This window comes from Sporobolomyces koalae, assembly GCF_050403365.1.
Source record: "Sporobolomyces koalae JCM15063 DNA, S_koalae_JCM15063T_v1_ctg2, whole genome shotgun sequence".
Classification (NCBI taxonomy): Eukaryota; Fungi; Basidiomycota; class Microbotryomycetes; order Sporidiobolales; family Sporidiobolaceae; genus Sporobolomyces; species Sporobolomyces koalae.
In genome coordinates, this window is record NW_027481769.1 from 453,795 (window position 1) to 470,194 (window position 16,400).

At 54.5% G+C, this 16,400-nt stretch overlaps 9 protein-coding genes across 9 annotated transcripts; 7 read left to right on the plus strand and 2 right to left on the minus strand.

Moving 5' to 3' along the window:
* Positions 1 to 263: 263 nt before the first annotated feature.
* Positions 264 to 1,368, plus strand: JCM15063_005647 (EF-hand domain-containing protein; the record flags this gene model as incomplete). Its single annotated transcript, XM_076675868.1, has 9 exons — positions 264 to 315; positions 402 to 552; positions 620 to 705; positions 783 to 853; positions 924 to 947; positions 1,012 to 1,042; positions 1,115 to 1,206; positions 1,283 to 1,292; positions 1,358 to 1,368. 9 exons carry the CDS (start codon positions 264 to 266, stop codon positions 1,366 to 1,368), a joined length of 528 nt encoding a protein of 175 aa, XP_076537007.1.
* A 459-nt stretch (positions 1,369 to 1,827) lies between these two features.
* Positions 1,828 to 3,300, plus strand: JCM15063_005648 (uncharacterized protein; the record flags this gene model as incomplete). Its single annotated transcript, XM_076675869.1, has 1 exon — positions 1,828 to 3,300. The coding sequence occupies one exon, from the start codon at positions 1,828 to 1,830 to the stop codon at positions 3,298 to 3,300; it is 1,473 nt and encodes a 490-aa protein (XP_076537008.1).
* A 177-nt stretch (positions 3,301 to 3,477) lies between these two features.
* Positions 3,478 to 5,057, plus strand: NUP49 (FG-nucleoporin NUP49; the record flags this gene model as incomplete). Its single annotated transcript, XM_076675870.1, has 5 exons — positions 3,478 to 3,506; positions 3,581 to 4,162; positions 4,247 to 4,349; positions 4,429 to 4,677; positions 4,794 to 5,057. The coding sequence occupies 5 exons, from the start codon at positions 3,478 to 3,480 to the stop codon at positions 5,055 to 5,057; spliced, it is 1,227 nt and encodes a 408-aa protein (XP_076537009.1).
* Positions 5,058 to 5,220: 163 nt separating this feature from the next.
* On the plus strand, positions 5,221 to 6,447 carry JCM15063_005650 (uncharacterized protein; the record flags this gene model as incomplete). Its single annotated transcript, XM_076675871.1, has 1 exon — positions 5,221 to 6,447. One exon carries the CDS (start codon positions 5,221 to 5,223, stop codon positions 6,445 to 6,447), a length of 1,227 nt encoding a protein of 408 aa, XP_076537010.1.
* A 423-nt stretch (positions 6,448 to 6,870) lies between these two features.
* On the plus strand, positions 6,871 to 8,646 carry LSC1 (succinate--CoA ligase (GDP-forming) subunit alpha; the record flags this gene model as incomplete). Its single annotated transcript, XM_076675872.1, has 10 exons — positions 6,871 to 6,910; positions 6,986 to 7,100; positions 7,264 to 7,273; positions 7,335 to 7,451; positions 7,523 to 7,666; positions 7,763 to 7,901; positions 7,970 to 8,234; positions 8,325 to 8,353; positions 8,421 to 8,545; positions 8,620 to 8,646. 10 exons carry the CDS (start codon positions 6,871 to 6,873, stop codon positions 8,644 to 8,646), a joined length of 1,011 nt encoding a protein of 336 aa, XP_076537011.1.
* Positions 8,647 to 8,992: 346 nt separating this feature from the next.
* JCM15063_005652 (uncharacterized protein) lies at positions 8,993 to 9,847 on the minus strand (the record flags this gene model as incomplete). The annotated part of the gene is made up of 4 exons (XM_076675873.1): positions 8,993 to 9,178; positions 9,283 to 9,367; positions 9,454 to 9,542; positions 9,617 to 9,847. 4 exons carry the CDS (start codon positions 9,845 to 9,847, stop codon positions 8,993 to 8,995), a joined length of 591 nt encoding a protein of 196 aa, XP_076537012.1.
* Positions 9,848 to 9,978: 131 nt separating this feature from the next.
* Positions 9,979 to 12,048, plus strand: JCM15063_005653 (WD40 repeat domain-containing protein; the record flags this gene model as incomplete). The annotated part of the gene is made up of 7 exons (XM_076675874.1): positions 9,979 to 10,000; positions 10,544 to 10,722; positions 10,805 to 10,917; positions 10,983 to 11,277; positions 11,348 to 11,770; positions 11,859 to 11,934; positions 12,011 to 12,048. 7 exons carry the CDS (start codon positions 9,979 to 9,981, stop codon positions 12,046 to 12,048), a joined length of 1,146 nt encoding a protein of 381 aa, XP_076537013.1.
* Positions 12,049 to 12,427: 379 nt separating this feature from the next.
* JCM15063_005654 (uncharacterized protein) lies at positions 12,428 to 14,058 on the plus strand (the record flags this gene model as incomplete). The annotated part of the gene is made up of 8 exons (XM_076675875.1): positions 12,428 to 12,501; positions 12,585 to 12,599; positions 12,723 to 12,938; positions 13,009 to 13,083; positions 13,165 to 13,480; positions 13,564 to 13,740; positions 13,823 to 13,898; positions 13,991 to 14,058. 8 exons carry the CDS (start codon positions 12,428 to 12,430, stop codon positions 14,056 to 14,058), a joined length of 1,017 nt encoding a protein of 338 aa, XP_076537014.1.
* A 401-nt stretch (positions 14,059 to 14,459) lies between these two features.
* Positions 14,460 to 16,318, minus strand: JCM15063_005655 (slipin family protein; the record flags this gene model as incomplete). Its single annotated transcript, XM_076675876.1, has 11 exons — positions 14,460 to 14,603; positions 14,673 to 14,786; positions 14,854 to 14,970; positions 15,044 to 15,230; positions 15,294 to 15,298; positions 15,378 to 15,452; positions 15,520 to 15,574; positions 15,641 to 15,774; positions 15,850 to 15,902; positions 15,968 to 16,032; positions 16,179 to 16,318. 11 exons carry the CDS (start codon positions 16,316 to 16,318, stop codon positions 14,460 to 14,462), a joined length of 1,089 nt encoding a protein of 362 aa, XP_076537015.1.
* Positions 16,319 to 16,400: the final 82 nt, after the last annotated feature.

The window sequence follows — 16,400 nt, forward strand, 5'->3', positions numbered from 1 at the left end:
ACCACGCGACTCGTACTCCAACTCGTCGACTCGCGCTTGCCAGGTCACTAGCTGCGACATCATCGTTTGTCTCGCTCCCTCTTCAGACACGCCTCGCCTCGCCTGCACGCGTTGATCGCACATTCGGTACCGCTCACTATCAGCACGGCGCAGCTCGACGCGACCACTACACTTTGCCTACTTCCTCGTCGCTCGCCGCGCTCTTTCGTACTCGCGCGTCCAGCTCCGCTCGCCCCCACTCACTCGTACTCTGTTCCGTCAAGATGGGTGCCGGACAATCCCAGATCCTCGAGGACATGGAAAAGACGACCAACTGTACGCCGCCGACTCGCCGCTTCTCGCTCGAGTGCGATGCCGCGGTTTGCTGACCGCTTCATACTCGTACTCGCCTCGTCTCGCAGTCTCGGCTGCCGAGATCCAACGGCTCAAGAAACGCTTCATGAAGCTCGACAAGGACGGCTCGGGTTCGCTGTCGAAAGACGAGTTCCTCATGATTCCGCAGATCGCAACCAACCCACTCGCGCACCGCATGATCGCCATCTTTGATGAAGAGTGCGTCGTTCCGCCTCACAGTCTTCTATTTCATGTGCGAGCGACTGATTCAACCCATGACTCGCAGTGGTTCCGGATCGGTCGACTTTCACGAGTTTGTCGCGGGATTGAGCGCGTTCAGCTCGAGAGGAGAACGCGACGAGAAGCTCAAATGCGAGTGAAACCTCCACCCTTTTCCGCTCCGTGCCCTGCATTCGTCGCTCATGCTCGTTCTGGTACACGTGACACAGTCGCGTTCAAGGTGTACGACATGGACCGAGACGGGTACATCTCGAACGGAGAACTGTTCCTCGTGCTCAAAGTGAGTCGAGATTCGAGTCTGTGCTCGAGAGCATTCCCACTCATGTGTTGCTGGCTCTCTCGATCCGCAGGCAATGGTTGGCTCGAATTTGAAGGTGCGCCGGGACCTCTTGACTACATCTGTATTGCGTGCTCACATGGCTGGCTTCCTTGTCTCAGGATCAACAATTGCAGCAAATCGTTGACAAGAGTAGGCTCTCAGGACCTCGGCGTGTGAATCGACGAATTCGAATGTGATCTGACGCGGTTGCACATCTGACAGCGATGATGGAAGCGGATCAAGACGGGGATGGCAAATTGTCGTTTGACGAGTTCAAAGACATGGTCGCTTCGACCGACATTGCCAAACAGATGGTACGGTCCCTCGTAGAACTTTCTTTCGCGACTTACGGTACTCATATGATATTCTGCTGGGTCTCTGCTTGTACAGACCCTCGAAGGTAAGCGAGAACGCGCACACGCAGATGAAGAGCGAGATACTGATCGCTTGTTCATTGCTCGACAGACATGTGGTAGTCTTCGGTCACGATCACCGATGCTATACCCTCTTCATTCGTTTGCAAACCTTGTATCTTTTCTATGTGCTTCTTTCCAGCCTCTCTTGCAAATTTCCTCGATGCATGTTCTGTGCATGTCTGGTGGACTAGAGGGAGAAAATGGGAAGATGCGCGATCGTCAAGTGATGCTGGTCTCATCAATAACTCCTGTGACTTGAAACCTCCACCCCTCTCGCGCCCAGTCCTCCAAGCTACATCCTCTCGCTTTCGCCTCTCTCCTGCCTGCGTGGTCATGACAAACGGCCTCTGAAGCATCTCTCGGCAAATGCGTTAGCCTGCTCGACGCGATCTCGACTACTGCAACTAGCCCCAAACGTCACCTGCAAGCGAGTCCGTCTCGCTCGAAACCAGTCGGTCCGAGACTCTGGACACGCGCTCGAACGCGTCGTGAGTCCGTAGAAGAACCTTGGATTGCCTCATGCCAGTCGATCTGTCACGATCGACCCTTACCTCGACCCGCCCCTCGCATCTTCGAGACCACGTTCTCCATCAAGACACCGCGGCGACAGCATCCGATCTGTTACACACTACGCTTGCAAGTGCGAGACGCGACAAGCACGCTTCGATCGAGAGGGATCGTCGAACGAGTCGACCTACGCACGGTGTGCTACCACTGCAAGTCACGTCGGATCATCCACCCGCGTACGAGCAAGCGATCGAACGATCCCGTCCTCGAATTTCGCAGAACCGATCTTTGGTTTCCTCGACCACAAGTTCGACTCGGACCCTCGACTCGGGTCCTTCGGATTCCGATTCCGATCTCGATACGGATCGGGGAGACGCGACCCTCTCAAACTTGTTGAACTTGACGTCCGACCTCCTCGCTACTTCGAGCGAGATTCTCGAAAATTCGAAAAACCTGTCTTCTCAACTATCGACTTTTCTCCTTTCTTCCTCTCCGCCACGATCACCTGCTCACGTTCCGCATACGGCCTCGCCTGCAGCTTCTCCTGATACGAGCTGGAATGAGAGTCTTGACAGGTTGGAACAGGACGTCGAGCGGTTTGGGATCAAGCGGCTCGGAAAAGACCCCCGTTCGAGATTGATGATCTCGGACAATCTCAACCAGAGTCGCAGAACGCCGAGTACGAGCTCAATCAGCTTTGTGGACTCGAACCAATCCCAGATTGAACTCGACATTGCCGAACCTGGCAAAGTCGTGCATGGGTTAGGACTCGGTACTCGACCCCTCGCAGTCGACAGTGTTCCGCCGTCAACCCCGACATCCTCTCATTCGATTGTGTCGACTTCAGATGCGGTTGCTTCTGCAGTCGGACCACGGAAACGACACGTCAAGCGGACTAGTACAGCTCAGGACCTCTTGATGCACATCAGCTCGTCCTCGTCCTCAAGTCCTTCTACCACGACAAGCACCAAGCCATTGACCCCTCGCACGACAACTCCAAATCGAAGCTCGATGCTCGATCACAGATACTCGAATCTACCTCCGCAGACATCTTCGCCTACTTCCGCAATATCGCTTCCCCCACCTTCAACTCGCACGATCGGATCTCGACCTCGATCGAGCATGTCTCCTTCACCTTCTCCGGACGCTCGCGATTTAAACCGAGGAGACGATTCGTACACTTCGTCTCCTTGTCCTTCTCCGACGACTTCGATCATCGTGCGAAAGATTTCAACCTCGATAGCTCGACCCGACCCTCTACCTCCTGGTCGTAGACGCAGTAGCGTACTCGAACCGGTCCTTCTTGAAGAGACCGATTCGACGAGCGTCGAAGGAACAAACGATCCTCGAGGTACGACCGAAACTCGATCGAGTGCGGCCGATAGGTTGAAACTGCTCAACGCTCGAAACGATTCGAAAGGATCAGCTGTCAATCCCGCAGAGGCATCTACCAGTTCTGGCTGGTGGACTGGTTGGAGAGGATGAGCTTTTCCGATCGTCGCGGTTTTTGTGTTTACATTTGTTACTGTCTCTGTCCTGTTGTTGCTACATCGAGCTCGAATTACATTCTTCCATCACGGAAATAGGGTGAAACGCGGATCGAGAAGCTAGAAAGCGATGCACTCGCGAAGATCCTCTCATCAATCCCCGTGATAACCGATCATGTCTCTATTTGGCGCTTCTGCGGCACCGTAAGCTGATCAGTCGCTGCCAAGGCACGGGTAAGGATACGCGCAGTCAAGCTAATTCCTTGGAACTGACGCAGGACGTTCTCCTTTGGACAATCTTCGACTTCGACGGCGACGCCTGCAGCCCCTGCCACCTCTGCACCTTCCCTGTTTGGTCAGACTGCCGCTAGCGCTCCAACAACGAGTCTCTTCGGTGGAGGTTCTAGTGCGGGAGGTGGAGGTGGATTGTTTGGTTCAACTCCGACCACTACTTCGATTGCCGGAACCACCCCGAGTCTGTTTGGTGGATTGTCTGCCACGACGAGTCAAACTCCTGCCGCTTCGAAACCTGCATTCTCGTTCGGTTCGACTACGACGGCACCGACTTCGACTCCTTCGTTGTTTGGCACGACTCCTGCCGCTGCTCCGAATCCTTCAACGGGAGGTGGACTGTTTGGTTCCACGCCTACAGCACCAGGCGCAGGAGGAGGGTTGTTTGGACAGTCACTTTCCGCACCCTCGACGACTCCGAGTCTGTTTGGACAATCGACTGCTCAACCTTCGGCTCTCGGTCAATCTCAAGCACCTACAGCAGCCACAGCAGCTACGAACGCGTTGAACAAGCAAACCAAGTTTCAAGATTTGCCAGATCAAGCGAGGAACCTCGTCGAAGAGATGGAGTCAGTTTTCTACTCGAATAACACTTTACCGCATTCGCGATTCAAGATAACTGACCGTCGTTTCGAACGAATTGAACTTCACAGCAAGTTCATTAGGTCTCAAGGACAACTCGCAGATGAGCTCAAATCCAAGAGCCTCGGCAGCGAAGTTACCCAGACCAAGCGAATGCTCGATCAATTCTCGGCTGTACGTTGATGTTTCATTCTCGCTGTGCTATCATCGCTAAGCTTACTATAATACCTGGAAAAACCTTGACCCGCATTAGGAATCGACGACGGTCACTTCACTCCTCGAACAAGATTCGAGATTGGTTGCAGCGTTGCGGACCGACCTCGAACGTTCGCTCGCCGATTTGTCGAAGACGACGATCCTGATTGAAGCGTTCAAAGCGGGACCTTCGAATTCGACGAAATTGAGTGAAGCGAAAGCGGTCAGCGGGTTCCCCCTCGAATACTTTCAACGGAAAACGATCGAACTCGAACAACGGTTGCACGGGTACCGACAAACTGTCGATGTGAGTCTCTCTTTCTTTCTTTGTCCTCTCCCCCTTGCACAAATGCGTGCCTCGACACCTCTACGCTAGATGCTGGAACGTAATTGACGATCTGCTGGGTGTGTGTGCGTGTATAGCAAATTTCGTCCGTGTTCAGCTCGCCACAAGCTTCGTTGTCACCGAGTTCGATCCTGCCAACGTTGAAGGCACAACACGCATCGATGATGTCACTCGCGAGTCAAGTCTCGACGATCGACCTCGAGTTGCAACGGTTGAAGGACGATTACCGTGGGATTTGGAGAGAAAAGACGGGCAGGTTGGTCGACCCGTTCAGGTTGGGACAAACCGCAAACGGGGTGAGATCGGTCGAGAATGGGGTCAGAGGGATCGAGATTCGTTGATTATGCGCTATATATATATGCCCATTCTGCTGCAATCGCAAAAGATCAGGATCAACTCTTTTGTGCCAAATCAAAAGAGGAAGATCGAGAAAAATGTGTAATGTGGCGCTCCTCTCTCTCAGTTTCTCCACCCTTTCAAAAAAACGGAGCACAAACCGACTGCATGCCACTCCCGTACGCACTGTTGCCGATCGCGTTGGGACTTGTAGGGGCGGTTGCCATCACCGTCATCCTCGTCGAAGTCGTGCCACGAGTACTCGAAGAACATGCGGCTCGAGAAGAACGTGAGCGTCGTCGTCGCGAAAGGGTTCGTCCTCACGAACAATCAGGATTGGTAGTCTTGGCGGATCATCGAGACAAAGCTGCTTGGACACAAGCTACGAGAACACTCGACCAAGATGGTTTACGCCACCGCAAGCCCGGCCAGCAACTCCAGGACGAGAGGGAAATATCGGTGGCGGCATCACGCGTGAGTCTCAGAAATCCTAGTCTGTCCCCAGCGCCAATCCATGCCGGCTATGATGCAACAACAACAATTGACAAGGAACGAGGGCTGATCTTTGGGTCGCGGCAGATGCGCCGAGTTGAATTGGAACCGATTTCGAGCGAAACTCGAGCCCACGTCCTGTGCAACCCTTCTGATTACGAACTGTCGTCTCCCGATCTCGAACGTCGACGAAACTCCTTGCGAGACGCAGCCGAACCTGAACCGCTCATGATCGGGTTGCGAGACTTACCGGATTCAACTCCTGGGTCTTCCGTACCCGTCATTTCAGCGCCAGAGATGGGAAACCTCGAGAGCAAACCTCTGGACAGTCACTCTGATCAGGTTGTACTCGAAAACTCGGGACCTGCAGTGACCGACGACGCCAAGACCTTGTTTGAACCGAGCCCTGATCCTTCCAAGCCCGCGAAAGGTTCGCCAGAAGACGACGACGACGACCCGTTTTTGTCGAACACTGAACGTCTCGAGCGGATTCACCCACGAGAGGTTTCGGATTGCGAACGAGATCAGTCGACGACAAGTTCAACTTCATCTCCGGTATGGGTCGACCACTTGGACATCGAGTTTGACAAGCACGAGCACAGCATATCAGAGTGGCACCTCGCTCGTAGCGAAGCCGGAGCAGAACTGAGAGCCGAAGCGGGAGCAGGAGCAGGAGTAGGAGCGCAAGCGGGACCAGACCGAGACGACACTCCCACAGTTGCGGGTTCTGATGATGGGTGGTTCAGGTTGAGCGACGACGAGGACGAGGACGACGAGGAGCGACACGCAGGCGGAATCGCACACGGCTTCGACCAGGAGAAGGTCGAGTCGGAATGGCCATCGATTGGGACTTCGAACAAGCGAGACGCGGGGGATCCGCTCGGGTTGGGTTTGCGCTTGTAGTTTGTCGGCCTAGTGATTCTGATTGTAAACCTGTACAGGGTGATTTTATAAAAGAGGGTCCTGGGACTCAGTACCAGTTGATCCGGGACAGAATATCTACAGTGCCGTGGAGCTGGCTGCATGCGACTCATGTAGGATTGAGCGTGTGCGTCACGCTTGCCTCTCAGACTGACAACACGAGGCTGGAGGTGCGAGAGGGAGGAGCCGAACTGTGCCGGAGCGGTCGTTGAGAGTCGACAGCATGCGTGTCATTCCATGTCAGCCGGATTGCCAATGACGCCAATCATCCCTGTAGAGCTATTCGCATGCTGTCAGAGCCGCCAGAGCGAGGAGAGGGGGTGGATAGAAAGACAAGCCGATCCGCGCCGGGATTGAATTTCCCACAGACTCGCGCCGTCGCTCTCCTTGTAGTCCCTCCCCACCATGTCTGTCCGCCTCGCATCCCGCTCGCTGCTACAAGCCGGTACGTGCCAGGTCGATTATGCACTTCCGCGTGCGCGAGACTGACCCAAAATCGTGGTTGCGTCTCGCTCGGCAGCTCCCCGAAGAGCGTTCTCGACTTCGAACCGGGTCGCGTCGCTCGCACTGTACGACCAGTCGATCCCGAACCTCCGTCTCCGTCCCGACTCCAAGGTCATCTGCCAGGGTTTCACGTCAGTCAAGCGCCCGTCCCTTGTCGTTGCCTTGTTTTCCCGCACGCGCGGGCGAGATGAGCGATTCCCCCATCTCGCTCTCGCTGCCGTCGTGCCGCCTTATTCCGACTCGAATTGCGCGCTGACTCTGCTCCTACATACTCGGTTGTTGTACCCTGTAAAGCGGCAAGACTGTGAGTGCATCCCTCTGACCGTCGTGCGCTCAACCCTGATCAATCGCTTGCGTTGCGCCAGGCCACGTTCCACTGCAAGGAAGCGCTTGCTTTCGGCACCAAGCTCGTTGGAGGTGTCTCGCCCAAAAAGGCTGGCACCGAGCACCTCGGTCTACCCGTCTTTGGCTCGGTCCGCGAGGTAAATTATCGATTCTCGCGCTCGCGTTCTTTGCAACAGGCCCGCACTGACCTCGCTCGATTGTCATTCAGGCGAGCGACAAGACCAAGCCTGAAGCGACCGTCATTTACGTGCCGCCACCTTTTGCTGCCGACGCCATCATCGAGGCGATCGAAGCCGAAATCCCCCTCATCGTGTGCATCACTGAAGGTATCCCGCAGCAAGATGAAGTCCGCGTGAGTCTCTCTTTGCTCGGTTACACGATCAAACCATCCCAAGTGTCCACAATTCGCTCACCTGCAATTCGTGCGTCATGTTTGCGAGGATTTCAGGTCGCTCAAGCTCTCCGCCGTCAAACCAAATCTCGTCTCGTAGGACCCAACTGCCCCGGTATCATTGCCCCTGCTCCCGGAGGCGGAGGATGCAAGATTGGAATCATGCCTGGAAACATCTTCACTCCCGGATCCGTCGGCAAGTGGCCCTCCCTTCGGGAACGTCCAGAACTCATATCCTGACTCTCGTGGGTCGTAATTTCACAGGTGTTGTCTCGCGATCTGGAACCCTCACGTACGAGGCAGTCGACGCGACGACCAAGATTGGACTCGGTCAATCGCTGTGTGTCGGTATCGGAGGTGACCCGTTCCCGGGATCGCAACACATTGATGTCCTCAAGGTGTTCATGGAGGACGAGGCGACCAAGGGTATTGTCCTCATCGGTGAGATCGGTGGCAGCATGGAGGAGGAGGCGGCCGAGTACCTCGAGAAGTACAACGTCCAAAACAAGCCCGTCGTTGGATTCATCGCGTAAGCTTTCTCCTACAACAGTCATGTACCTTACAGGTTCTGTCCAATATTCGAGACTCACCTGACGCGCGATGGTCTGTCGTGATTCAGTGGTCGCACTGCTCCCCCCGGTCGTCGCAGTAAGTTTGCTTTCTGTTCTCGTTCCCGATCCCTCCACTTTCGCTGACTAGTACCACTCTTTTTCAGTGGGACACGCGGGTGCCGTCATCTCTGGAGGCAAGGGCAAGGCCGAGGACAAGGTTGCCGCCCTCGAGAAGGCCGGTGTCATCATGGTCGACTCGCCTGCCAAACTCGGTGGTGCTCTCAAAGACGTAACTATACATCCTCTCTCGTCTCCTATTTTGAATTTACCAGTGTTGACCGAGTTTTTGGGGGAATCGAACAGGCTATGGTCAAGGCTGGACTTGTCTAAGCGGCAACTTGTTGGAGGGTTTAGGGAGTCCAATTCTAAGCATCAGTATTGAATAGTGGGGTGCAGTGAAATGTTGAAGAACTCTTTCTTCGGAACATCGTCTCACGGTTCTTTCTACGCGCTCAAGCGCAAGAGGTTGCAGAGATCATGCGTTCTCTCTGCTTGGACGGCTCGGGAGGAAGGGGCGAAAGCTTTGCTTGCATGTGAGAACAGACCACCATGGAAAAGGAGCGATTCGAGCCCCTCATAAAAGAGGAAAGAATCTCGAATTGGGAGAACGCGCATAACAAACTCGGGATCATAGATTAGCACAAAATACATCACACCCGCCGGAACCGTTTCCTTCTCAAGCGAGATTGAATCCCCAAAGTTGTTTCTTGTCCTTCGAGTTGCATTTCTCAGTCTTGATCAATTTGCCAACTCGCGAGAGACATTGTCCTTTCGCAATTCGATCGATCGAACGGATTGTACACTTGTTTGCGTAAGGATCTCCACATGAAGTCTTGCCGCAACTGACGCACGAAATCTCAAACTGCTTTCAATCAAGGCGAGCGAAATTCGATTCGAGGCAAAACAGTGTCAGCGGACGGAAAATCCCAAGCTCTTGATAAGAGATGGGAAATGGTTTCCTCTTACGTTTGTTTTGGAAGATTTGCAACTTGCGAGTCCGACCTTGTCATTCTTGCCCCTCGAAGTCGCACATTTCTTGCCGTCAGGAGTCCTGAACAGCGTGGGCATTGCAAAGTACCAAGAGCAAACCACCGTCAGTCGTGGAATCTCGCGACAAGGGCAAACAGATCAACGCACTGGATCTTGAACGTCTTGCCGGTCTGATGAATCAGGTTCCATGCAATCTCGTCAGAATCTTCAAACCCAGGAGCGTGCAAATTGGTCGCCTAGACAATACAAGTTGGAGATCAATTTCAATCTTTTGTCCGTCCCGAACCAAAGGAGCAAAGAGGATACGTACAAGTCGGATGTAGCTACCTTTCGCAAAGAATCCAAGCTTGGAGACTCCGTCGGCATGGATCTGGTACAGAAAGTCGGAAGAGGCAGGGTGACAAGTTTTGGACACAGACGAACGGGCCTCGAGTCTCGATTGAGCGATGGGTGAAGAGGTCGAGGGGGGAGAAGTCAAGGCAGAGACGCAAGTTGAAAGCAACGCGAAACCAGTCGCGAGGAACAGAGGAGAAAAGTGCATGGTTCGGGATAACTAGAGAGGGGAGAGGAACGAGCGAGAGCGACAGGGAGATCGGGCGCCGGGATAAGACTAAGAGGGGGTATATGCTGCTACAACGCACAATATCGTTATTGAGCAAACGTCTTGCTCGAATGGGGCGAACGCAGGAGAAACGTACGGGAAGATAGCTATAGGACCTCGGAGAAGTCAAGAGCAGAAAGAGCAATACCTGACAGGACCGTGGCTGTTTGCGCAGAATCCTCGAAGCTCGCACCTGTCAGGAAAGAGATCCGAGCTGTTCGAAGGAAGCCAGGAGGGGAAGAAAGGGAAGCGGTATGTGCCCGTATTGTCGGGGAACGCGTGTATCCCGACACGCACGGGGCTTACAGTAAGAAGGGCGCGCCACCCTAGTACCACTAACGGAGATGCCTAGTGCGACTCGGCCTAGGAGCTCAGGGTCGGAGAGACGTGATCCGCGAGCGAGTCTTCCCGAGCGATATGCGGAGGGAATGCAAGAGGCGAGGCCCGGAAGGTCGAAGCTACTACCTCAGTGACAGCAAGCAGCAGTCTCGGAAGAGAACAGCAGAAGGCGAGAAGCAAGAGGTCGATCGTCGCGCACCGCTTGTCTCGACTCCATCACCCCACTTTCCCCAACACGAGTGAGCTCTCTACCGCATGACGGTGTAGACTCAGCGCTGACTCTTGTTCGTGATGCAGTGTCGAAACGACCCACGTCCGAGTCTGACGCGTTGATCAAGCGTCAGAAAGTCGATGAACACGACCCGACACTGCAACAGCTCGTGGTCGCCTCGGCCGATGCGAATGGAGACAAGGGAGCGCTGATCCAGACCATCAGGAGGACGAGTGGACTCTCGGCACCGATCATGTGCCTGCGCGTAAGTCTCTTCTCTCGCTTATTTGCTCTCAAACCGCTCCATTCAGAGTCGTGACTGATGTGAATTGTTATTCGCTCGGTAGGGACACGCTGCAGAAGTGCTCGATCTCAAGTTCTCGCCCGATGGAGAGACGCTCGCGAGTGCATCGGCTGACAAGACCATCCTGCTCTGGCGGGTGTATGGAGACTGTCAAAAGTGAGCCAAGCGACATTTCGTGCTGTCCATGCATCGCTGACCGCCCTTTGATTGCGCGCGAACAGCTACGGCGCGCTACGAATGTCAAAAGGTGCTGCAACCTGCATCGCTTTCGTGTCCAACTCGCATTTGGTCGCGGGTTCTTCCGATCACACCCTGTTCCTGTTCGACCTCAAGACGGGAGAAGTCGAGCGGAGGTTCCGTGGACATCACGCTGTGATCAACGCGGTCGATGTGCAGCGAGGTGGAAACGGACGCGGGTTGATCGCTTCGGCAAGTGACGACGGCACAGTGCGAGTGTGGGCAGAATCGACAAAAGAAGAGATCGAGGTCATCGAACTTGGGTACCCGATCACTGCGGTGAGTTTTCGCGACTCGCGCTCGCTTTCGCCCTCAAAAAAAAGGGACTCTGACATTTCGAGTTTTCAAGGTGAAATGGTCGGAAGATGGGCAATCGCTGTACATCGGTGGTCTCGACAACGATGTGCACGTGTTTTCGCTCGCGTCGCACGCGGTCACGTACTCGCTGCGTGCGCACGCGGACACGGTCACGTCGCTCTCGCTCTCGCCCAACTCGTCGCAGCTGCTGTCGGTCGGTGCCGACTCGGTGTTGAACCTGTGGAACGTGCAACCGTTCGCACCGACAGTCAACGCGACGAACCCGACGTTGCACCCGCGGTTACTGAGAAGCTTTTACGGTGCGCCGAGTGGGTTCGAAGGCTTGTTGCGCAAGGCGAGCTGGAGTCGGCATTCGACGTCGAGTGCGCAAGGTGGAGGCTCGATGGTGGCAGTAGGAGGAGCCGATCGAGCGCTGACGGTGTGGGATGCCTCGACTGGCGAGATCCGGTACAAGGTCAGTCGCTCTTGTCGATGCTCGCGCGGGCTGGTCTCACGTCGACTCGTGCCGTACTGACTTGGCGGCTCGCTCTCGGTGAATGCAGCTTCCGGGGCACACGGGTACCGTGATCAGCACAGATTGGTCGCCGAAAGAACCCATCGTGGCATCTGGCGGTGTCGGTAGGTCAAGCTTGCTCTCTCGGATTGCGTCATCGCTTGATTGATTGCTGACATGGACTCTTGGATCACGGATCAGAGGGTGTCATCTATCTGGGCGAAGTCGAGGCAGTGTAGAAAATAATAAGCGAGCCATTTATTGTAAACCTTGTCGACCTCGGCGCTCCACCTTACATGCTCTAGGCGTGTGATGCGACTGGCTCTGAGACCACTAGAGGAGCAGAAAGAGGAGCGAAAGAGGTCTTCTCGGATGAAACGATCTTGCATGCTGATAACCTAGGGTCCGGCTTTTAGTAGCCGGATGTCGGCACGCATAGCGCCCTGCCTAAGTTGCCTCGCTTCGCCGCCTCGCCAGATCTCACTGCACTCGCTTCTATCTCGTTCGGGATCAAGAAGCACTTGCCCGCACACAATCGGCTTCATCTAGGGTCTCTTCCATCGGCATCGCTCACCCGCTCGCTTTCCCGTGCCGCAAGAACTCTTCCCGCACCGCAAGATGGTTCCTATGCTTTCTCCTTTCGGTAGTGCAGTGGTCGGTGCAGTAGGAGGTGTCGTCAGTGGTTCCGTAGTGTGAGTTTCAACTGTTGGCCCAAAGTTCGCCTCGGGTGCCCGACCTGACCGGATTCCCTGAATCATCGATTTCTGGGCCCCAGCTATCCTCTCGATACGTGAGCTCTTCCGACGCTCTTTTGTCGCTTGCAGTACAGCTTTCCTGATCGAGATTGTTGCCAATTCCGTGTCCATTTCCCCACTTTGTTGCGAATCCCGTTGGCAAATGCCTCGCCCTCCAGCATCAAGACTCGCATTCAGACCGAAGTATCTGATGCGAAGCAAGCCTCGGCAGCCGCGCCCCCTCCACAGCTACAACGGCCCGGTGCGCCTTCGAGACTGCCGCGCAAGAACACCACCGCGCGAGAGATGCTTCTGCGCATCCTGAAAGAGGGCGGACCTTTGGCGTTCTATCGCGGGTACGGAGCCAACATGCTCAACACGTTCTCGACTGGCTTGTACGTGCTTCACATTCCATAGCCCGGATTCGTACGTTTCCATGCTGAATCGCAGGGCTACTGGCGCCAGTTCGTACTTTTACTTTTACTCGCTGGTCCGGAGTACATTTATCAAGCGGTTCCCATTGACGGCTCTCAGTACGCCGTGCGTATTGAACATCATCCAAGACGCTATCCTCGCGTTCAAAGTGACTGAAGTCCTCCTTCTATTCGATGACACTTGCAGGATCGAGCTCGTACTCGGCGCGCTCGCCGCGGCTCTCGCTCAACTGTTCACGATTCCCGTGTCGGTCATCGCGACGCGACAGCAACTCGCAACCAAAACGCTCTCGTTCCGACAGACGTTCCAGGCGATCTTGCAAGACGACGGCGTGACGGGACTCTGGAGGGGGTTGAAACCTTCCCTCGTGTTGTGCGTCAACCCGGCGATCACGTACGGCATGTTTGAACGGTTCAAGGTCTTGTTGCTCAAGGAGGGAGAAAAGATGACACCGGGCAAAGCGTTCGTCATTGGTGCGCTCAGCAAGACGATGGCCACCGTCGTAGGTTTTTCCCCGCTGCCCTGTTTTTTGCTTCACTGTCGATTGTGGGAAACTGATGCTCCGTGAGAGGGTCTCCCTTTCAGGTAACTTACCCTTACATCATGGCGAAAACTCGGCTCCAAGCAAAGTACGACGATGGAGACGAGACGACCCTCGTCGATTCGAACGGAAAGCGTTTGAAGAAAAAGGAACGCTATTCGGGAGCGATCGATTGCCTGACCCAAGTCTACCGCGAGAGTGGACCCACTGGATGGTACAGGGTGAGGACCCTTTTTCTCGACTCTGACATGACAAGCAGGAAAAATCTCATTTGACAGAATATCCGTCGCACCGCTTCTACAGGGTATGCAAGCCCAGATCACCAAGGCGGTACTTTCTCAGGCACTCTTGTTTGGCATCAAGGACGCTCTCGAAGCCTGTAAGCTTCCCCTCTCGCTATCCCGACTCGCATTCGTACCGGATCTTCCTGACTCGAGACTTCCTTTCAATTCTGTTGACGGGGATTTCTAGACACGATTGCGTCCCTCATTGCAATCTCCAAGCGTCGCGGATCAGCTATTGGTCTGCAACAGATTTGAAAGATCCAGTCTCGAAGCTCTTGTCTACTATTCTGCGCCTCGGCCTCTCTCTCTCTCTCGACCCGAAAAACTTCTGTCGTGCTAGTTTCTTAGTCTCTTGTCCGATATGCCTTCTCGTAGTCCTCCGAAACCTATCTTGTTTGTCGAATTCAGATCTGTATTTCATATTCTTCTTGTGATCGCTTCGTCGTTGCAGCAGCAGAAAGGTAAGGGACAAAGATCACCAGTACAAGCTAAAGAACCAGACCGAATAGTCACAATTGCAATATGTACACAGGGTAATGCGCGAGAATGATTATTAGGGCATGGGAAGAAGGTTGAGAGGTAAACGAAGAGACTGATAGGGGTTCACAGACAAGTATAACGGACGACTATGGACAGATCCTTTCGGAAAAGCAAGCTCAATGAGGTACTCCCGATCCGGAAGCATCGAGTACGCCGCTCAAAGCTTGTTGGTTCATCGCGTTTTGTACGACGCCTTCTCCTCCAGCTCCGAGGGACATGGGGACGAACAAGACCTTGGTTCCAGGGTTCTTTGCCATCGACTGTCATCGCAATCAAGAGGGTACAACACGTCAGATAAGCGCCAGGATACCAAGAGAAGCGAGACGCACCTGGAGAGTCTCGAGCTGGCGAATCTGGATCGCTGCGGGAGACGAGAGCAGGTCTGCAGCCTCTCGGAAGAGACGAGCAGTAGATACGCCCAAAAGAGAATCGGATGTCAGGCTCTCGTTTATGATCCATAGGCGAGGAAGTCGAGACGAAAGAAGGAGAAAAAAAGACGTATCTGTCAACTTCGGCGCGAGCGGTGATGATCTTGGCTTCTCCGGTTCTGCGAGCTTGCGCTCCTGCCGAGAGAGCGTTTTGAACTTCTTGCGGCACGACAATGTCCTTGATCAGAATCGCTTCGCACTGAGCGCGAGGAAACAGGATATAATGAGTGGTCTGTGCAAGTGCTCGAGAAACGACAACGAGGGACACTCACGCGAACACCCCAAGACTCGGCGCTTTGCTCGACAATCTGCTCAATCTCGGAAGCGACGGCTTCACGCTCAGTCAAGAGGTTTTGCAGGTTGCGGTTTCCGCACACGTCTCGAAGAGTCGTCTGGGCTCGCTCAACGAGCGCCGCACGAACGTCCGTGATCGCGAAGCAGGCTTTGTACGGGTTGTTGCTAAACGGCAGGCATCGAGGTCAGAACGCGACAAGCGCTATCGAGCTTGATCGCGAGACTTACATTTGCTGTACCGACGCAGAAACAAGTCGTTGATCAGAACAGGTGACAGAAGCGGAAATGTCCAGGAGAGGACCGTGAGCTCACGAAAATGAGAACCGATTCGATCTGACAGTTGAGTCCATCACGAGAGAGAACGGTCTGGCGCGGGATATCGACAACCTGCAGCCAAAAGGCATCAATGATTTGTTGACCTTGTCAAAAGCGTTTTCAAGTCGTCTTGACGAACCTGGATCTTGACCGAGATCTGGCGGAGATCTTCCGACCAAGGGTTGATCTTGACCCTAGTTGTTCGACAACGTCTCGGTCATGCTCAAATCTCGCAAGCACGAGGGGATGAATGGGCTCACAATCCAGGATCAACCGAGCGTGAGAACTGACCAAAGGTCGAAACGAGCCCGACGCTTCCCTGCTTGACTTGCTTGTAAGGGTTGGGGCAGCAGATGCAACACGGGATCGATCCGAGCGTTCCAGCGAATGATCCCTGAATATTTCGAGATGCACGGAGACAATGATATCAGCGATGGTGCGGTAAGCTAAATGAGTCGAGAGCACTCACGAGACAGTTGATCATCGATCCATAGCAGCCATGGTCGACATCAGATCCGGCGACTATAACAGTGTGCAAGATGAGCTGCGAAGGATGCGAATATTTTGGAAACTCGAACGATGCTCACTTTCTTGCGCGTACGACGGCTGCATATCGGCCTTGCGGAGAGGCTGGACATTCATGATGCGCTCGCTGTAGTCGTGTTGCCAACACGCATGTCAGTCGCGATCTTTGCCGTGTGCAGCCGGCTCGTCCACAGCCCCCGCCTCAATCGGAAGGGCTCCACTTTGTCCGCTCTGTATCCTCCGCTAGACGGCGAGACCGAAGAAGCCACTTACTTGGTAGCTTTAGGCTGAGTGGTGATGGCATGAGCCCCCGAACGCGGCTCGTCGAGGTCGTCATGATCGAACGAGGGTTGTTTGTCCTTGCGCTGCACCGATTCTGAATGACCGTTCTGTTCGTACAGCGGGGTAGACATGGCTTATAGGTTGAAGTATTTGTGGTGAGCGAGGTGCTGTCAGGCGGATTGTGCTAGTGCGGTGAAGAGCAGAAGAGAAGAG